This window comes from Phascolarctos cinereus, unplaced genomic scaffold (assembly GCF_003287225.1).
Source record: "Phascolarctos cinereus isolate Bilbo 61053 unplaced genomic scaffold, phaCin_HiC Scaffold_5;HRSCAF=322, whole genome shotgun sequence".
In the NCBI taxonomy this organism is placed as follows: domain Eukaryota; kingdom Metazoa; phylum Chordata; class Mammalia; order Diprotodontia; family Phascolarctidae; genus Phascolarctos; species Phascolarctos cinereus.
This window is the reverse complement of record NW_027555958.1, coordinates 288,299,309-288,320,150: the sequence shown is the minus strand read 5'-3', so window position 1 is coordinate 288,320,150 and position 20,842 is coordinate 288,299,309. Positions and strand designations below refer to the sequence as shown.

Sequence of the window (20,842 nt, the reverse complement as noted above, 5' to 3'; positions counted from 1 at the left end):
GCTCTGGGCTTTCATTAGGGATTATTGAAAGTCTTCCATTCCCTTAATGGTCCAATGCTTTTCCTGTAGGATTATATTCAGTCTTGCAGGATAAATTATTCTTGATTATAAACCTTAATCTTTTGCCTTTTGTAATATTGCATTACAGTATAGTGGTTGTTGCCCAGAATGATTCTGGGCATGTTTCCTTGGTACTTGAATTCAATATTTCTGGCTGCTTGCAGTATTTTTTCTTTGACCTTGAAATTCTGTATTTAGGCTATGACATTCTTAAAATTTTTCACTCTGGCTTTTTTTTTTTTGCAAGAAGTGACAGGTGGGTTCTATTTTTACTTTGCTCTCTGGTTTTAATAAAGTGAGGCATTTTCACTTATTACTTCTTGGAATATACTATCAAACCTTTTTTTTTTTAAATCACAGGTTCAAGAAGTCTGATAATTCTGAAAGTCTTCTTGAATTTTTTTTTTAACAGATCAGTTGTTTTGGATAGTAGACACCTTACATTTTCTTCTTTTTTTCCTCTCAATATTTTGATTTTGTTTGAGTTCTGTTTAATCTATTCTAATTTATAGGAAGTTCACTACTTGGGTAAGATTTTTCATCTTCTCTTCTAGGTTACTTCTTCTTCTTCTTCCAGAACTCTTATTTCACTTTTTTCTTTTGCTTCATTTCTCCTAGGTACTCTTATAGTCCTTTTGCCCAAGGTATTTTTCCCCCTGAGGCTCTACTTCTACTTGTGGAGTTATTCTCTTCTCAGTTTTCCTCTGGAATGCTTTTGATACATATTTTTTTTTTCAAAATGTTCATTATCTTCTCCTCTTTGCTCATATCTCTAGCTCCAGTTTTTTGTTTTGGACTTTTTTAGACCAGAGTCTGTCCTGTCCCACACTCTTTGATGTGGTAGTCAGTTCTGGTTTCCTCCTGATCTCAATTTCCTGGTCTCCTGTATCTGGGCTCACAGTGCAAGTAGGCTTCAGTGTAAAAGGCCAGAGCTCCGAGGCTGGCTATCCTCAATCAGGGTACTGTTACGGTCTTCTATATCCCATGGGCCTTCCTTGTTTGGAGTGTTGCTGCAGTCCTTCTGCTTGTTTACCTGCGCTTGTGGTGGATTTCCTAGTGGGATCCCTTCCAGCATTGTGAATTTTGGATGCATTTTTGTGCAGTCCTGGTCTAAGAAAAGGAGCTAGTTAATCTTTCTCTTTGGATTTCTTCCATTTTTCAAAGTGGTGCTACCTTTAGATCATTGCTGGAGTATATGGGGAAGATTTAGATTCTTCCATGCCTCTATCTTACCTGGAATTCTCTTCTCTGAAGTTTTCTAAATAAAACATTATGTCACCTGCAAAAGGGTTTAAGTGGGCCTTCTCCTTACCAATGTTTATACTTTTCTTTCCCTCTCTTGAATATATCTAGCATTTCTAGAACTAAATAAAATAGTAGTGGGAGACAGGATACTTGCTTTATCACTATATTATTGGGAACGCTTCCACTGTTTCTCTATTGCAAATAATACTAGCTCATTTAAAAAGAAAAGTTGTCATTTGAAGAGAACAGGGGTCATATTACAATATTTTAAATTAATGGATGGTTGGGTGTTTTTCTGATTCATTATTACTGTAAATAAAGTACAAATCACAGACTTTGCCTTAAAGCAGTTCCAAATGGTGTACAGTGTTAGAGGATTCCTTAGTATTAAAATTTTTCATATCCTGGTACCTTAAACCCAGGGTCCTAAACTACTTTATAAATCACAGTTTCCAATGGCTTCCTATTGCCTATGTATAAAGCCAAAATTGTTTCATCTGGCATTTAAAGACCTTTATAAACTGGCACCTCCAACTTTTTAGTCTTATTTCATACTGATTTTATTCTGCCAAAGAGAATAGCTATCATATCTTGTATATATCCAGTGCTTTTTCTACCTTTTTATTTTTGGTCACATCATTCCTTATTGCTGTAATACCTTCCTTCTCCAGCCTGTTCTAATTTTGAAATCATACCCATGCTTCAGGGCTCAACTTGGATGCTGCCTTCTCTATGAAATCTCTGATATCTCAGTAGGAAATGGTTTTTTCTTTTTTCATCCTCTCATCTCATCATTGCTAGAATTTATATAGCCCTTTAAGGTTTGCAAGGTGCTTTACGAATATTATTTTATTCTCACAACAACTTTGGAACATAAATTTTATTATGATCCCCATTTAACAGATGAGGAAACTGTGGCAGGCAGAGGTTAAATGACTTGCCCAAGGTCAGCAGCCAGTAAGTGTCTGAAGTCAAATTTGAATTCAGGTTCTCCTGACTCCAAAGCCACAGTACTATTCTACCTATACCTACCTGCCTATTATATTAATTTTTAATATTATTTGTCCCTTTCTTATGCTTTTGTTCCATTCTATTCCGCACTACAGTTACCTTATATATTATAAATATAAGCATATGTACTTATATATTATCATGTTATATATCATATGTCATATATATTATCATATAGTACTGTGTTCAAATAGCATATTCTCCTCCCTAGATGTTGTTTCATGAGGGCAGGAGCAGTTTTATAATCTTTATAAGTCCCCTAGCACATACACACAGATCAAGCACTTAATAAATCTTTCCCTGTTTTATGATTAATTCTTCTCTATTTTCCTTTTCTTTTTAAATTAATGCTTAACAGTTACTTGGGAGTAAACCTAAAACCAGAACGCTCTATTGTAATCCTGAATTGATCTTTCCATAGATTTGCTACAGCTGTCCTGGAAGTCCTCTAGGATAAAAAGTGCTACATGACAGTAATAATGCCCTGTGTTTTTCATTTTTCAAGCATACCACAACCATTAAATAAATAATAGTCATAGCCCCTGGGAGATGTGATTTGTAAAGTACTTTGGGGTCCTTTGGTTAAGGCACTAGAGAATGAGGTGTCAATACTAAGGAACCCTCTGTTCCCTTATCCCCACACTTACCCCCCCACCCCCCAATGGGGTACTACAGAAACAACACTTGGAAAGATCAGGACTGTTCAGAGAGTATATGCTTGTCCCCTTCTCCCACCTTTCCCTCTCTAATGAAGTTTCTGATTTATGGCTGCTGTGGTTTGTCATTGAGGTTGCTTCCAGTGATTTACTTAAGAAAATCCTGAGAATTCACTGAGCGTGGGGAAAGTCATTAGGACGTCTGGAAACGGCGAGGGAAAGAATACTTTGAGACCTTCGTAAACTACAGGTCAAGGGAAGTGCTGCGCTTTTCATGGAAAGTACCATTCTGAATTGTACTGGAATTTAGACAGTTGCCCAGGTAATGGGGTTTATAGGGAGTACTGCAAGGCTTCCTGGGGGGCGCGCGGGGTGGGGGTGGGGAACTGCAGTAAAAAGGGAATGGTCTTCCCACCTTCTTCACCTCCATCCCTGCAGAGGATTCTGTCCGACTGATATCCCTACCAGTTTTCTGAAGTTACTGGAACCACCCCCCCCTTTCCATGGAAACCCTGTCACAATATAGCGTCGATCATTCCCGTCCCCTTCTCTTTTTATCGACTCTTCTTTACCACATCCATACGCCTTAGCCTCTCCATCCTTGCCTCTTCTTCTCACCATCTACCCCTTCGTCTGCTCTCATGCGGTCTCTTGATTGCCCTCTTCCTATCTCCGCCCCACTTAAATTATACACCCTCTTGGCTCGGGACCTGAGCTGAGCATCTCTGTCTCTCCTCCCACCTGCTCAGTCCTCCTCGTCCTCCTCTTCCCTCTCTCCCTTTTTCCTCCCCCCATCTTCCTCCTCCTTGCTCTCTTCCCGGTCCTCCTCCTCATTCGCACGCGTGTCCCGGAGGACCTCCCGGGCCTCCCACCCCTGTCCCAGCCTCGGGGTGGGAGGAGGGGTGGGGTATGGACCAAGGCTCCCTGCCTGGTGGCACGCGCCGCCGGCTCCCCTGCTGCATCCGCCCTCCCATTGGCTGCCGGGGTCGGGGCGCTCCCTCCCCGGCTCCCCATTGGCTGGAGCCGCCGCGGTCCTCTCCGCGCAAGCAGTCGCTGACATCACGCCGAACCTGGCCGTGGCGGCGGCGGCGGCGGCGCCCCCTTCCTTCCCGCAGCCCCTCGGGCTCGGCTGAGGCCCCTCCGCGGTGCCGGGCGGAGGATGGTGCGGGGCGCCCCGGGGGCTGCCAGCCGCCACAGCCGTAGCTCCCCGGCACAGCCCGCAGCCTCGGGCAGCCGCCCCTGCTGCACCGGGCTCCGTCTGAGGGGCCGAGGCTGAGGTTGGGCGGGCAGCGCGGGCGCCTAGGGTAGAGGGGACCGGGGCCGGGGCCCCGAGCGGAGACGCCCGAGGCTATGGGGGCCCTGACCAGCAGGCAGCACGCGGGCGTGGAGGAGGTGGACATCCCGTCCAATTCCGTGTACCGCTACCCGCCCAAGTCCGGTGAGAGCTGAGGGGAGCCGGGGGCCAGGGCGGAGCTGGGCGTGACCTCTGCAGGCAGCTGGGGGCAAGGAAGGGGCTCGGGGAGGGAGTTCCAGGGTCGGGGTCCTGTGTGGGGGAGGGAACAAGGGCCTGGAATTTGGGGATGCTGGAGCACCCTGCTGTCCGGCTTTTCCCAAGATGGGGTAACCAAGACAGGGGGAGGGGCAGAGCCCTTCCAGCGGGGTTCAGGATAGTGAGTCCCCCCAGGGAAGAGGTGGGGTCCTGATCAGGGTCGTCTTCTGCCTGTCACTGTCACTGAATGGTGATGATTTCCAGAAAACTGGAGCCGGGTCGGTGCAGTTGGTGTTAGTGAAGGGAAGAATCAGCTGCATCTGGGTTGTCACCCAATATTGAATGGGACGATAAGCATTTGCCTTCCAGTCCCCTATCTCTCCCTACCTCAGGCCCCTCATCATCCCCTCCTTTCCTTCTTTCTTTTGATGGGTTTAAGGCAGTGCATTCCTTAGTACAGAAAGCGGCTACCCAGTACTATGCAACTCAGTGTCTACATACAAGCTCCTCAGCGATTACTGAAGTGGCACAGGTTCGGGCTAGTTTTATTCGGAAAAATCTCCCTACCTGCCGAAGGAGAGAGATAGGACACAGTTTGCAAGCCAAAGCATTTTCAGGAGATGGTTTGTTAGGAGAAGCTAGCAGAAATCTTAGTTCCTAAAAATATTTGCCTTATCCCTGGACCTCAAAGCCTCTCTGAGTGGCTTTACTCAGTGTGGTCACATTTGTAGTAAGGAGGTGGGAGTGGCCTGTAGGCATGCAAATTGTACAAATTCAAGTACTGCATTTGTTCCAAGAGGCAGTTAATCAATTGACCTTATTTTAAGTGCAAGAGGTAGAGGCTTGAGAGGATCATAGGGTTCCTTGAAGAAATGGCCGTTGGGCAAGACCAGTACTTTACTAGCTCAGGGCTCCCATAATCTTCAAGGGCCAAGATTGCTACCACTTTCTTTTGGCTCAGGACTAGCTAGGACTCTTAGTGCTAGTCGTAGTCCAAGATGTTCCCGTTTTCGGTTGAATACAGACCTATTGAATTAAAGACACGGAAAAGCCAGTTTCTCAGCAATATGTCCAGTTTTTGCCTGGTGAGAGAGGGACCAGACAATGAACCTGCATCCCCGTGGAGTGTTTTGGCAAAGCTCTAATCCTCTCTGCCTTTGTGCCAGAGAATCCTTGCAGAGATGAATATTGTTAGCAGAGAGCCATTTTAGTCAAGGTCAATGACATGCTAACAGACTTTTGCCTAATTGCTTCTTTTGTAAAGAAGTATGGCTTTTAGAAGATTTAAAGGTGCATATTTTTTTCCTTTAGATAGAACAGCTGGATTTAGTGTGTTGAAACACCTGTGAATTTTTTCATTTCACTTATATTGCTAGAAATGATTTGCTGAACTTTAGGTGTTGATGCCTCAGGGGAATAATCACTCACAGAGTTACATATGAGAGGATTAAATGATATATCTGTACCTGTATAAGGCCTTGAAAGCAGAAAAGAATTCTTTGAAAGCATTATTTGGGAGTTAAAGTAGTTTCTGAGGACATATGTCTTGAACAATATAAATATAAATATTAATGTTGGGGTGGTAATATGAAAAAGGATATTTTACCTGCTATGGACCACATTGACTCAGGACAGTTAAGAGGTTCGTTCAGGAGTGAAATAAAAGGAATCACTCATAGGCATTCTAACATTTAACAATAGGAAGTTTAAAAAGATAGTCAGCAAGGATATAGCATCATTTCATTTCGGTGCAATGTGCCTATCTCTGTGTTGGCTATGCAGATGCACTAGTTAGAAGTGTGTGGCAAGCTTGTACTTCTCCTCTGGCTGTTGTACTTAGCCCACTAGGAGCTGTCAGTGACTAGAGTCTTAGTCCAATTAAGTACGGAGGACAGTTTCATTACCTTTTAGGGAGAAACTAACTTAGCCTATGTGATGGAGATTTTAGATTTTTACTCCTACCACATCTCACCCCTTGGTGGAAAGATCCTAAAAATATTTCAGGAGACCTTTCACAACTTAAATGATAGGACCTTTATTGAAAACTCCACTTCAGGGATGCAAAGCCTAGGAGAGGAAAAGAAATAAAGATGAGGAATGGAAAAACAAAAGATAGAAAGATTATCAGCAATGTAATGGCCCTTTGAAAGAGTGACATGGTATGAAGGAGTGAAGACCAGAAGTCCGAGGTTTCATCTCGCCTCTTTAGGGCAGAGTCCTGGATCTGGTACATGTCGTAGGTAACGCTAAATCGTTACAACTCACAGTAGGACTCATGATGGACAGTGGCAAGAGAAGCACCAAGAATATCAAGGGAATAGCTCAGATGATATTTTTGGCACAGTCACCAGTCCATATGATGGGTCAGGATCATTTGTATTAAGGTAGCTAAGAGGCCATCACACTCTTGCAGTTAGACTATTGTAGTATCAGAGTCAATGCCAAAACTCACTGTTATTCTGGGCCAGGCCTTAAGGAGGCTAGTGGAGTGATTAGGCTCACAGTTAGAATATAGTGATAGACTTGTAGACCACAAAATGCAATAAAAGTGACTTTATTAATGACAAAGAATATAATTCCTAAGGTTAAAAAGATGATAATTCATCTCCTCTCTCCTCTCCCACCGTATACACCATGCATTTACATTCTCCATGGAAATGGCCACACTAGGTCAGAAAGATATTCTTGCAGTACAGTGGGTATTCAACTAAAACTTCTTATGTTAAATACCCATTGGCTGAGCATTTTATGCCTCAGGTGGCAAGTAAGCCAAATGACCTCCCTGCTCCCTTAAAGGATCATTCCTGTCTGCATAAACAGGTGCTATTCCTACGACCTTTATCTTTACCACCGTTCTCTCTCTCTCTCTCTCTCTCTCTCTCTCTCTCTCTCTCTCTCTCTCTCTCTCTCTCTCTCTCACTCCCTATGTCTCCCAGCCCACTAGCCAGGACCTCTACCTCCCTGGGAATTCAGAGGGGGGAGTTACCAAATCTTTGTTCTTTTAGCCTAAGAGTCAGTAAATTATGGTCTGTGGGTCAGATGTGGCCCACAGGGTGCAGTTTGTTGACCTTTACTTTAGAAATCTGTGCTGTACACTTTTATCTTTCCCCTTTGTTGCCAGAAAGAAATGCACCTCACAACAATTTTACCCCTTGGTCTTCAAAGCCCCTCCTGAGAAGGAATTGTTCATTCACTACTGGGTACTATATTGGCAGCAAAACGGAAGGGCCTTATTAATTTCAGATTACAGTAAACAAAGGGGGTTCAGTGGGCCTGCCTGCTCTGGGGACCTCTCCGTTGCCCACTGTATTTTGGCCAAACACTGCCTATCTATTTATTCTCAGGCCTGAGAGCTCTGTAGGGCTGCTACCTCTATGTGATAGATTTTGAGTACTGTCCCTCCTGTACCAGGACTTGAATGCTACTGTGGGAACTGCCTCTGTCCTCCTGGGTAAGGGCCTAGAAATACCCAGTGCCAGGGTTTGCATGCCACAGTGGACAACATTTCTCCTTTGCTGGGCCAAGTGTTGCACCCTTATACTGGGGCTGCGCTACCAGCTCTCAGTGCCATAGACTGAGTGTTACTGCTCCTGGATGATCTACCACATAGGTAAGATTAGGAATAGCTACACAGGATGGCTCAGGCTACTACAAGGGATTCTAGCCAGTCAGATCAGGGCTTGTGCTCCTTTCTCTGTTAGTGGTTATCCTTTCTGGCAGCAGAATGAATGAATGAATGAATGAGTAATTTTTTTTCATTAGTTAGCTCTTACTAAAGGGTCCAGGAGCTGTTGATTTCTTAACTAATAACAAGGCAAGGAATTTCCATCTCAGGATTGCTCACCTGTACTCAGAGAAAGAGATACAAATCAAATAATACAGTCAGAAACTCCTCTAGGCTAGCACATGTCCTCTAGCTGCTATGTGCAAGCAGTTATCATTTTTACAAGAGTGGGAAAACGGTATCCAGGGCCTGTACTGGGGCTCACTGAGCAGTTAGTTACATTTCACAGGAACTAGAGGAAAGTTGTCTCTCCTTTTAAAGTGATGTAGCCACCTCCAATCCTCAGTTAACTAGCTTTGGTGCAATTAGCACATTTGTCCCTATCCTCACTTTTGAAAAGGTTCTTCAGGTTCAGAGGAGGATTAAGCACTGTTTTTTCAAGTGGCTCCCCCAGTGCCTTGTACCATAGAATTCCAGCAGAGTGCATGTGGTGCAATTCCCAGTGGCCTCCCAATTTCTATACAGAAAGTCCCAAACCACTCATTTAGCACAGTTCTTAAATAATCCCCAAACTCTAGTCTTCAGAGAGGGTCCAGGCTTACTACAATGTTTGGGTCTGGATATCACTATCACTCCCAAATTTAAAAAAAAATAGACAAATTCAACTAACAACAGTTTATAATATGTATCATCTTCAGAGTAGGGCTCTTAAAGATTCGAGTTCATTCATGTTTGTCTCTAGTTGCTGAATGCCTACAGATGGTTCACTCTCTAATTCTCCCAGGTCAGTGGGGTAGGCCTCATGGAATATGGCCAGCACATAGAAGCAATGCCTGAATCATGAAAGCCACAGGGTGTAGGGCTTTTGTGTAAAGGGCCTCTAATCACTCATGGCTCCCCTTCCTCTGAGTCACACTATTGCCAAATAGTCCACTATTGCCAAATGCCTGACTCAGTCCAGTTTGGTGGTTCAGGTTCAGATTCAGAATGAAATGAGACACTCATAGACTACCTAGCAGTTAACAAAAAGAAGGGTATTTAGCCATAGTATGGAAAGAATAGTCAAAAGATAGAGCATCGATTCATTTGGGCACAGCATCCCTGCCTCTGGGTTGGCCATGTTGGGTGCACTGGCCAAAATTGTGTGTCAGGCCACGGAGAAACGCCTGACTTCTGCTCTAGCTTTTTCATTTAAGCAACCAGGAAGCTATCTATGTCAATACCTGAGGGTTTACTTAGTTCCATGGGCAATTATTAAACCTCAAGGACAGTTTCAGTACTTTTTAGGGGGAAAGTAATTTAGCTTATATGGTGGGGAACTTACTATGTGTTACTTCTACAACACTTGTTTGGTTCTGCCTCTAACTCTCTTAGCCTTTTTGGGTTTACTTAATTGTAGGAGTCATTTGAAGGGAAGGCTGTATAATTAGACAAGTAGCTATAATTATGTACAGAAGTAGGCTTATAAAGCTGAATTTCTTGTGTCAAGTAGGCAAAAGTGCTATGTACTCTGAAGAAAAAATGTGTGTACATATTCACATCTATTTTAGGTCTGGCAATTAAACCCATTGCTTATCTTTTGCCTCCAGCATGACTTTTGACCAGTCTTTACAAAATTTTAGAAAAGTTTCATCTTTAGTTGAACTTCATCACAGTCTATTGCCCATAGTTGGCTGAAACAGATTTTTGTTGAATGATATTAATGAATCATGCAGGGGTTAGGAAATGGTAAAATCTGTGACTGAACTCAGGCAAAACAAGGAGGCATTTTGGCTTGTTGAGGAGTCTGAGCTGTAGTTCTCATGATGTCTTCTCATTCTGTATCTGATATTGGAATGGGTGAACTTTTCTTAAGTTGACTGGCATTTTGGGATTCCAAAAGGCAGAAAGCAGGCATAACACTGCAGGCCTAGGGGATAGTCAGTGCAGAGGCACCAGGGAGATGAGAGATGGAGGGAAGTAATGTGTTAAAAGACTACAAAAGTAGAAAGGGACCAATTTGTGAAGTTTTAAATGCCAGACAGAGGAGTTTATATTTGGTCCTTAAAGTAATGGGGAGACACTGGAGTTTATTTTGGAGAGGAATGACATGGTTAGATATGCAGTTTAGGAAAATTACTTAGGTAGCAGTGTGGAGGATGGATTGGAGAGGGGAGAGGCCCAAGGCAACAAAATCAACACTGGACGCCATTGCAGTTGCCTAGGTAACAAGTGATGAGGGCCTGAACGGAGTATAGATTATGTGAATAAAGAGGAGACATGCAAGAGAGGGAGACGGAGAAACAACAAGATTTGGCAACTGATTGGACGTATAGAGTGAGGGAGAATGAGGTATCAAGGTTGACGCAGAGGTTACAAATATGGGTGACTGGAAGAGTGTTGTAGTTTCAGTAGTAACAGAGAGGTCGGTTCTATGGGAGAGGGTTTACGTTTGAGATGGCTACAGAACTTCCACTTTGAAATGTGTAATAGGCAGTTGGTGATGTGTGTGAATAGAGTGCTGGGCCTGAAGTCAGGAAGACTCATCATCAAGAGTTCAAATCTGGCCTCAGTCATTGTGTGACTCTGGGCAAGTCACCTTACCCTGTTTGCCTCAGCTTCCTCATCTATAAAATGAGCTGGAGAAGGAAATGGCAAACCACTCCAGTATTTTTACCAAGAAAAGCCTAAATAAGGTCGTGAATAGTTGGACCTGACTGAAACAACTGATCAGCAGCAGCAACAGTGATGCAGAATTGGTGCTCAGGAGAAAGACTAAGGCTTGATGCATAGATCTGGGATTTTTAACCATAAAAATGTAAAAAAAAAAAAGCCTGTGGTAGGGAGAATTTGGCAGTGAAGTAGTTTAAATTAAATTTAAATAGATATATTTACTTACATACATTTTTAATCTTTGCTAAGAAATGCATGAAAATAATTTTTGGAGAAACAGAAGGGATAGTGGGAGTTAGTTTCTTCAGCATTTCTAGGATAACACAGAAAGCAGATTATAGCATTATTCTATTCTATTTGGCTGTGGATCTCGTTATTTTTGACCATGAAGCCTACTGATATTGTTATAGCTAGCTAGCTTTGCTTTGTATTATCATTTAAGTATGTTCTGTGGGTCCTCTGTTGCTAACTGCTTATATGCACTTTAACAGAGTCATGGCATTGCTGAGGTGGATCCTTTTATTCAGGCATGTCCCACTTTGGTAGGAGAATCCAGATGATGAAATATTATCAGGTCATGTTATTTCTACCTAGAAAGAATTGGAGAAAAGACCACAAGGACAATTAAAATGTATTTTAATTCTCAACTTAAAGAAAAGTAGTGCTTTTCTCTCTCTATATCCTTGAGGCTGCTCATCTGTTGTTTATTGGAGAATACAAGGTACTAATTTTATACAAGATTTAAGTGTGTAAGACTACAATTTAGTTCTATGGAGTTCAGATTTGGGATATGCTTGCCTAGGGGTATGATATTAAAATAACAAGGGTGATTGTTCTAGTGTCCCAGGTAATATTCCATGATACATGGAACAAATGTGCTTCTTTCATGTTTGACTTCCAAATGAGATAATTGTCTACTCCTCCCTCCTCAGCAGCAGTCAACCTGCTCTGAATCAGGCATGTGTCTCTTATTTTGCTAAATGGATCAAAATCTCTTCATAGATCTCTCTTGTACCCATTGCTGTTATTATTCACACCAGATAAAGCTTTGGTGGCTGCCAAACTTTCTTTGTTTATAATCAGACACAGGACGACAGAGAGAGAGAGAGAGAGAGAGAGAGAGAGAGAGAGAGAGAGAGAGAGAGAGAGAGAGAGAGAGTTTTGAAGAGGACATGATCAGCAAGTAAACAGCACAAATGAGGCACTGGATGCTTTGGTTGCAGCCAGGAATTAAACCTCTGTTTCCTTACCCCTTCCTTCTCCAACTGAGCCAAGAGCAAGTTAGGGCCAAGAAGCAAGCATGGTATTCCATCAGTTTTGAGGACCTCCATCCTCCTTTTGCATCCTGCCAGAGCCCTGGAGGAGTGGGGTTGGGGAGAGAACATTTAGAAATCAGACACAACTCTACCCATCAGTGGCACTTCCTCCTGCAAGACACAAGATGAGAGTGAACTCCTCTTGTTTTCTCTTTCTTCCCTGAAGCCTGTAAAGCCAAGTTCAAAGAAATGTCACCAAACTAATGAATTCTGGAAAAGCATCTGCGTGAGCCTAATATCTCCATAGCAACTCCATCTGGGCAGGGAGCCCAAAAAGCTAGAGTTACATTCCTCCCTCTGGTCAGGAATTTTGAAGTCCCTTGTTAAAAAAAAATGAGCCAGGGTATACTTGAAATATGCAATTATACAAATATCAGTACTTTAAAATAACAAGCATAATTTTCCTAATGTTCCAGGTAATCATTCCATGGTTTGTGGAACAAATGCAACAGATGTGCATTAACAATACATGCAACATATCCTTTGACCCAGCAATACTGTTACGAGGTCTGTACCCCAAAAGATATCAAAGAAAAAGAAAAAGGACTCAAATGTACAAAAATGTTTACAGCCAGCTCTTTTTGTGGTGGCAAAGATTCAGAAACTGAGGGGATGCCCACTAATTTGGGAATGGCTAAACAAGTTGAAGTATGTAATTGTGATGGAATGCTGTTGTTCTGGAAGAAATGACAAAGAGGATGGTTTCAGAAAAAAACCTGAGAATTCTTATGTGAGCTGATAAAAAATAGAGTAGAACTGGGAGAACAATGTATACAGTAATAGCAATATTGTAACGATAATCAACTATGAAAGACTTAGCTACTATAATCAATATAGTGATCCTCAACAATTCCAAAGGACTCATGATGACAATGTTGTCCACTTCCAGAAAGAGAACTGATGAATTCTGAATGCATATTAAAGCATATTTTTCCCACTTTCTTTATTTTTCTTTCTTCTCCTCCCCTCCCCCCTACCTTCCTGCAACATGTTTAGTGTGGAAATGTGTTTTGAATGACTACATATCTGTAATTGTTGTTTAGTCATTTTCAGTCATGTCTAACTCTTTATGATTCCATTTGGGGTTTTCTGGGCAAAGATCCTGGAGTGGTTTGATATTTCCTTCTTCAGTTCATTTTACAGATGAGGAACTGAGACAAACATGATTAAGTGACTTGCCCTGGGTCACACAGGTAGGAAAGTGTCTGAGGCCAGATTTGAACTCAGGAAGATGAGTTTTCCTGACTCCAGGCCCAGCAGTCTTTCCACTGAACCACCTAGCTAATCATGATTTATATGCATATATATATATATATATATATATATATATGATGGGTATAGTATTTCTTGCCTGGTAGGGGAGGGGATGAAGGGAGAGAGGAAATTTGGAACTGAAAATAAAAATAAAAAATAAAATACATGCAATAAACATAGCACAATAAAAAAGCATTGCACAACACTTCAGTGACTAAATATCTAAATTACATGCAGGACATATTGCATGCTTATCTTTAGATTACATGTGTATCCGTAGTACTCAAGCAAATAATCTTTTTTGTTTGTTTGTTTAAACAAATGAGATGTTGGACTGCATTGGGCCCATGGACTGGAGTTTGCTGATCCTTTTTCTAGCTAAATTTTAAGCAAGAAAGCAGTTGCCTTTGGGTTCAGTCATTTCGTTCTGTGTGAACTGGAGGTCCCTTCACTTTGAGATGAGGTTGTTGAGTAAGAGTACACGATGTCTCCTTTATTAGAAGTTTTCACTTTTAGAGCCAGTACCAGTTTCAGATAGTTTTTATATAATTGATGGGTAGTCTCCTTTTCCCAGTCTGCTAAGCTAAGCTAAGCTGTTTTCTTCATCTGCTCATTAGAATGTCTAACTTTTCTTTGCAGTAAGTGATTGCAGGCAATTGTGTTTTACAGGGTCTCTTCTATTTGCTGAGGCTATTCTGCAAATAGGATACTCAATTTCTCAGCAGCCTTGTATGGTTTAGGTTCATTGATTTTATGATTTCTGTTTCCCTTGATTTCCATATTTTCTTAACTAAACCTTTTCATTGTTGGAGGTCTTGACAGACCAACAAACTTGGGCATCAAACTGGTGGTTTGTTTCTGTTAGAGCTATTTTGATCAGAAGTTGTGGCTAGTTGATAAGCTTCTTTCATCGTCTCTCTCAGTTGAGATATGTATTTGTTTTGTGTATTTATATCATCTTCGTTCTTAGAAATGCCAGAAAGTATAAGTCATTAGGTAGGTGTGACTCTCGCCCAGTTATCAGCACGTATGGTGAAAAGCCTACGGAATCATTCCTGGTAGAGTTGAATGCATGTAGTAGAAATGCTACATGTTGACTCCATTGAAATTTTTGTTCTGGTTTTAGAGTTCCTTATGTATTTATCAGTATGTGGTTGAAACACTCAGGTTGTGGGTATCTTGTGGGTGGTAAAGTATTAGACTAGATTTTGTGATATCTGCCAAAGGCAACATTTCCTTGGATAACTTGCTTTTCAAATCTTTCCCTTGTTCAGAATAGATCCTAGCAGGGAATCCATATACTGAGGCATGCTTCTTCCACAGTATTTTAGCAAGCATGGAAAATTTCTTGTTCTTGGTTGACCATACTTTTACATACCTGGTGAAATGTTCATTCAGGATTAAGAGAGGACTGATGTTTACTATCTCCTTCTAAAGATAAAAAGTCAGTGCAAAAGACTTACATGAACTGATGCAAAGTGAAATGAGCAGAACCAGGAGAACATTGTATATAGTAACAACAATATTACGTGATGATCAACTATGAATAACTTAGTTATTCTTAATGATCTAAGACAGTTCTGAAGGACTTGTCATGAAAGATGCTATCCATGTCCAGAGAAAGAACTGATGGAGTCTCAATGCGAATTGAAGCATACTTTTTCTTTGCTTTCTTTATTTTTCCTGGCTTTTTTTTGGTCTGTTTTCTTTTGCAGCATGACTTATATGGAAATATGTGTTTTTTTGAGGGGGGGGGCTAGGCAATGGGATTAAGTGACTTGCCCAGGGTCACATAGCAAGTGTCAAGTGTCTGAGGCTGGATATGAACTCAGGTCTTCCTGACTGCAGATCTAGTGCTCTATCTACTGCACCATCTAGCTGCCCCAAAAATATATTTTGCATGATAGCATATGCATAACCTATATTAGATTGCTTGTCTTCTCAGTGGAAGGGGAGAAAGGGAGGGAGAGAATTTGGAACTCAAAATTTGAAAAAAAAAGTTAGAATTGTTTTTAATGTGTAACTGGGGACAAAATAAAATATTAATTTTTTAAAAAAAAGTCAGTGCAGTCAGATTCCCAAGGTTTGCCAGTGCTTTTATTTTCCAAACACCTAGCGTAATTTTGCAATGTTCTTCTTTGTACACATTGCACAAGTTTCATACTTCTTAGTGACATCTGTTTCTATCTTGAGTAAGTAAAATCTGTTTCTTTCTAGCTCCAGGGTCTTCTCTTGATCCATATGTTTGAAGTCATCATACAGTGCTTTCATGGCTACAGAGTGTTATGCTTTGTGTGGTAGCAACTGCTTTCTGATACCGTACATTGGATCAGTCACAGTTCAATACAACATTCCATTATAGAGCTCCAGTTTTTGCTATTGTCTCAACAGTAAGTTACCTTCCAGTGGCTAGAACTGCAATGTTCTAGCATCACTTCTTTTTTTCCTTAGCTTGTACGATTTCTGTCAGTCTGTCATCATCCATCTGTACATACTGCCAGTCATTCACATACTGGAACAAAGAAAGTTGCTTCATGGAAATGAGATTCACCTATGCTGTTGGATGTGCCATCAGGTGAAAAACCCAAGCTTTCAGTTACACTTCCACTTCATTTTAGCCCTGGTCCCTGGGTATTACATATAGCTTTTATATCTTATTTTGGTGTTACTGTAACTTTATTGTCATGTGGCCTTTGAAAGAGAGCATTTGCATCCATATTTGTCTTCCCTGGTCTGTGGCATATGCTGAATTCAGAGCTGGATAATGCTGCTACCTATATCTGGCATGCAGTTGGGCACTGGTCTGAATATAAATGAATGGGTTGTTGTCGATCCACACTTGGGGTTTTGTTCTATACACATAGGCCTTGACCTTTTCAGTGACAGTCTACTCTAAAGAGCTAGCATGGCTTCATCAAGAACAGATCATGCTAAATTAACTTAATTTCCTTTTTTTTTTTTGATAGGATAACTAAACCAGTAGACAAGGGAAAATTTTTTTTTATAGTTTACCTAGATTTTAACAAAGCTTTTGCTAAAGCATCTCATGTTATTCTTGTGGAAAAGATGGAGAGATGTGGACTAGACAATAATACAATTAGATAGATTTAGAACTGGTTGGATGGCTGAATTCAAAGAGCAGTTGTTCCTGGTTCAGTGTCAACATGGCAGAAAGATTTCTTGGAGTGCTTCCAGGAATTGTGCTTGGTCCTGTGCTGTTTTAACAGTTTTATCAACATTTTTGTCTGTTCCTCAGATAAAGGCAGAGATGGTATGCTCTTTAGACTTACAGAAGACACAAAGCTGGGAAGAATAGCTAACACAGTGGATCTAAAAGTAAGGATCCAAAAGAACCTTGAACCCTAAAGCCTTAGGAAATGCCTTATTTCAGGAGAACTCCCAGTGTTCAGTGCAGTCCTTATCCTTGGAGGTTGGCCTATAGATTGGTTACCACATATTATCTCCTATTATCATGAGTGTTTGAATGACCAAATGTTTCAGGTAATTCACAAAGCACTTCCAGAATGACCTCATCTGGCTTTATACTGATATAAATTAATTACTCAGCAATACTCCAAGTCTTTCACATTTCTTTTCAATATTTTAATAGTGTCTTCTTTAGTCTTATGATCTGCAGTTTCTAATGTTAGGAGGCCTTTATGAATTTTTTTCTTTTTTCTTTTGTGAGGCAATTGGGGTTAAGCGACTTTGCCCAGAGTCACACAGCTAGTGAGTGTTATGTGTCTTAGATCACATTTGAACTCAGGTCCTCCTGACTCCAGGGCTGGTGCTCCATCCACTGAGCCACCTAGCTGCCCCACCTTTATGACTTTCAATACAATGTAACCACACATTTTAACTACTTCAGCATCTATCTCTTTAAGAGATTGCTCCATGTTTAAGATGATCAGCAAAGTCAGCAAGCATGCAGAGGTCTACTATGATAATGGGAAGAAAGGCCAGATGCAGTGAATGAAAATTGGTGTCATTGCAGCAGAAATAAACTTAAAATAATGAAAAAACAATATTTTTTTCACTTATCAGCATAAAGCACATAGCCATGTAGCATGCAGGAAAGCAAAACACTTTCATGCTCATAGCCATGTAAACATAGTGCCTCATCAACATAGTGTATTGATTAATTGTATCCGTGGAACATTTTGCATAACAGTATTTTTATGTTTGCCCCAGATAGGTTATGGGAATTGAGAAATGTTTCTAAGAAGATAAGGACAACACCTAATAAAATTGAATATGAAATTGGAAAGAAAAGTAGGGCTTTCCTGACACAAAACCTATAAAAATTGCAGTATTAGAAAGTGTACAAAATATGCACCTCAAAAAAAACCCACCAAAACTGGAAGTACATTTAAAAGGAGCTGGATTAGCAATAACCTACTCATAATAAAAAAAAAAAAACAAAATAAAAATGAATTCCCAGAGTTGGGAGGTGAAAATTCCAATAGAGGCAAAACCAAAAGAAACAAGACAAAAACTAAAAGAGTATTTAACATGTAACACTAGAAAAAGTCAATTAATAAGCACAAAGATATTAAAAATTAAACAGTTGAGACATAAAATGACAAAAGTGAATGAAACAATTTCTTCTGATCAGCATTAAGAATAAAGCTTGAAACTCAAGATCATCACTAAAAATCTTGATCATGAGAAGATTAAGAGAACTTTTTATAAATAAACATAAATCTCAACAGGAGAGAAAGAATAAGAAAAAAGAAAAAAAGATCTTTCAAAAATTAATTCCCAGTGGTGAAATCTTTCTTTCTTAGCTTTTAAAGGAGTTGGATGGGCTGAGTGTGGTGAAGCCTGCTTGTGATCCCTGTGCCTGGAGGAGGTTGGAGCTTGTAGAAATCTTGAGCTCAGTCTTGAGCTGCAGGAGGCTAAAGTTGATTGGGAATCCCCAATACTTGTAAACAATATCCATACAAAATACACACACACACACACACACACACACACACACAGTGTAAATGGGAGGTAATTTCAGAAGGAAGGCCTTGATTATGGAGGGAGGGAAGGATATCTGGCAAGGCCTCTGACAGAAGGTGGGAGTAGTACTGAATCTTGGAGAAAGCTAAGGAAGCCCGAAGATGGAGGTAAGGAGGCCATCCCCTCTGTCCGTAGGGGACGACTGATGAAAAGGCATAGAATTGAGAGGTGGAGTGTTGTGTGCAGGAGCATCAGGAATGCCTTTATCACTAAATTGCAGAACATTCAGAGGGTAAAGCATGAGAAGACTTGGAAAGGCCAGCATAGGGGCACACACCTCTAATCTCTGCTGTCATGGAGGCTGAGGCTGGTGCAGCCTTTGAGCCACAATAGGGTTAAAGTGGAACAGGAAATCCATGCTAAGTTTGGCACCAATGTGGTGTGCTTCAGAGAGAAGGGGCATAGGAATGGGGACTAGGCTGCCTAGGGCAAGGTGAGCCAGCCCTGGCAGGAAACAGAACAGGTCAAAGTTTCTGGCCAATCAGTATTGGGATCAGGCCCCAGAGTGGCTAGCTTGGGCATGATGGATAAACCAAGTCTCCCCCACCAAAAAAGGTTAAAAGTGGGAGTGGGTGTCACACATGTATCATTGCCATGTGTAGGAAAGTGTCATACTTGTAAAAGGAGTATGAATGGAAGCCCCAGTTCTGTAGAGCACAATAGAGAATCTTTCCTAGAAATCTGTTCCTATCCAGGATCAGCTCCTGATTTCTTCAGGGGCTTCTCTTTGTTAGGTCTAGGGGTCTGTATAGATATCTATATCTAGATCATCTATATTGATGTCAATGTATATGTTGACATAGATAAGTACATAGATATGTATATATAGATGATACAAGCACACATATATGGATATATACATATATCTATACACGCATATGTTGTATTGTTCAGTCACGTCCTACTATGACTCCATTTGTGGTTTTCTGGGCAAAGATACAGGGGTGGTTTGCCATTTCCTTCTCCAGCACATTTTACAGATGAGGAAACTGAGGCAAATAGCATTAAGTGACTTCTCCAGGGTCACAGAGGTAGTAAGTGTCTGAGGACAGATTTGAACTTAGGAAGATGAGTCTTCCTGACTTCAGGTCTGGGATTCTATCCACTGAGCCACCTAGATGCGTTACATATATATGGGGGGTGGAGGGGAGAGGGAGAGGGAAAGAGAGAGAGACAGAGAGAGACTGAGAGTGAGCAGGTTTATGAGGACAAGCCACCCAAATGGAACAAGATTACACAGGGTTGAAGGTTGATCACACTCCCTTGGAGGTCACCCCTCAGCTTGTTACTTTACCAGTACCCATTTTTTATTTAGTAAACTGGAGAAAATTCTGTTCCCATAAGTAGTTAACTCATTTCTCTCTGTATCAAATTCAGTAATCGAGGATTAAATAAATATTAAATTAATGAATGTGCAATTTATTAACAATGAGATCAATAATAGCATAGACAAAAATAATTATTTACAGTGTTTTAGCTGTGAGAGCAATCAGAGCCAGAGTCACTTCAAATTATTACCTTGTGAGACAGAGACCAAAACCCCTTATTAATTTTGCTTACTTTTTGATCAGATCTCCCCCTCACCTCCACCACACACATATATTGTCATATCCCATTCAGTCAATTCAGGATCACAAAATCTCTTCACAGGTTAGAAGTTGCAGTAGTTTCATAAAGAAAAATTCCTCTTCTTTCTCTTTTTCTTTTTCAGCTTGTCTCCAGCCATGACAGGAAAACAATTTCTTCAGCTTCTGTTAAGTCATTGCTTTTAACACTCTCCAGATTCACTCTTCATAAATTTATCTTTATAGCGTTTCTTCATAAAACAACAGCTAAAACACTTCTTTGAAGAAAGAAGTTTTACCTGATTCTCTCTCTCTTTTCATAATTTCTCTCAAATAACCTGTATCAACTCCCTTTTTTTTTCAAAAACTGCCAAATATTAAACATTCTGTTTAGTTCTTAAAGCTATATCAACTGTAACTATAGTCTTTGTAGGAGATGGCTTTTGAAACAGGTGTTATAGATGCAGTTATATCTCTACTAATAGTCTCTCCTCTTTGGAGGGAGGGTGAAACTTATCCTTGTCTCGGATGTTATTATTATTATTATTATTATTATTATCTGTCTTGCATGTAGGACTTCCAAATGGAATCAGAGTATACTACTCACCCTGGTATCTCACCCAAAGTGAAGCTGGGATGTTTTTCATGTCTCCCTAAAAGGATCAAAACCACTTCCTAAATCTCTTCCTGCTGCCATCATTAATCTCACCAACCCTGGATTTGGCAGCTGCCAGCTTTTCCCCATTCCAGCTTCTCTGCAGGACATGATAATGTCATGTGTGTGTGTGTGTGTGTGTGTGTGTGTGTGTGTGTGTGTGTGTTATGTGTGTACAGACTGATCAAAAGGCAAATAGAATAAATGA

General features: G+C 41.0%; 1 protein-coding gene across 4 annotated transcripts in view; it reads left to right on the top strand.

The window, feature by feature from the left end:
* Nucleotides 1-4,028: 4,028 nt before the first annotated feature.
* Nucleotides 4,029-20,842, top strand: part of RNF157 (ring finger protein 157) — a 125,563-nt gene continuing 108,749 nt past the window's right edge. For all 4 annotated transcript variants that reach the window (XM_021002576.2, XM_021002577.2, XM_021002579.2 and 1 more), the window contains exon 1: nt 4,029-4,410. In XM_021002576.2, the coding sequence (XP_020858235.1) occupies nt 4,323-4,410 (88 nt within the window). In that variant the 5' untranslated portion in view covers nt 4,029-4,322. The remainder of the gene's footprint in view (nt 4,411-20,842) is intronic.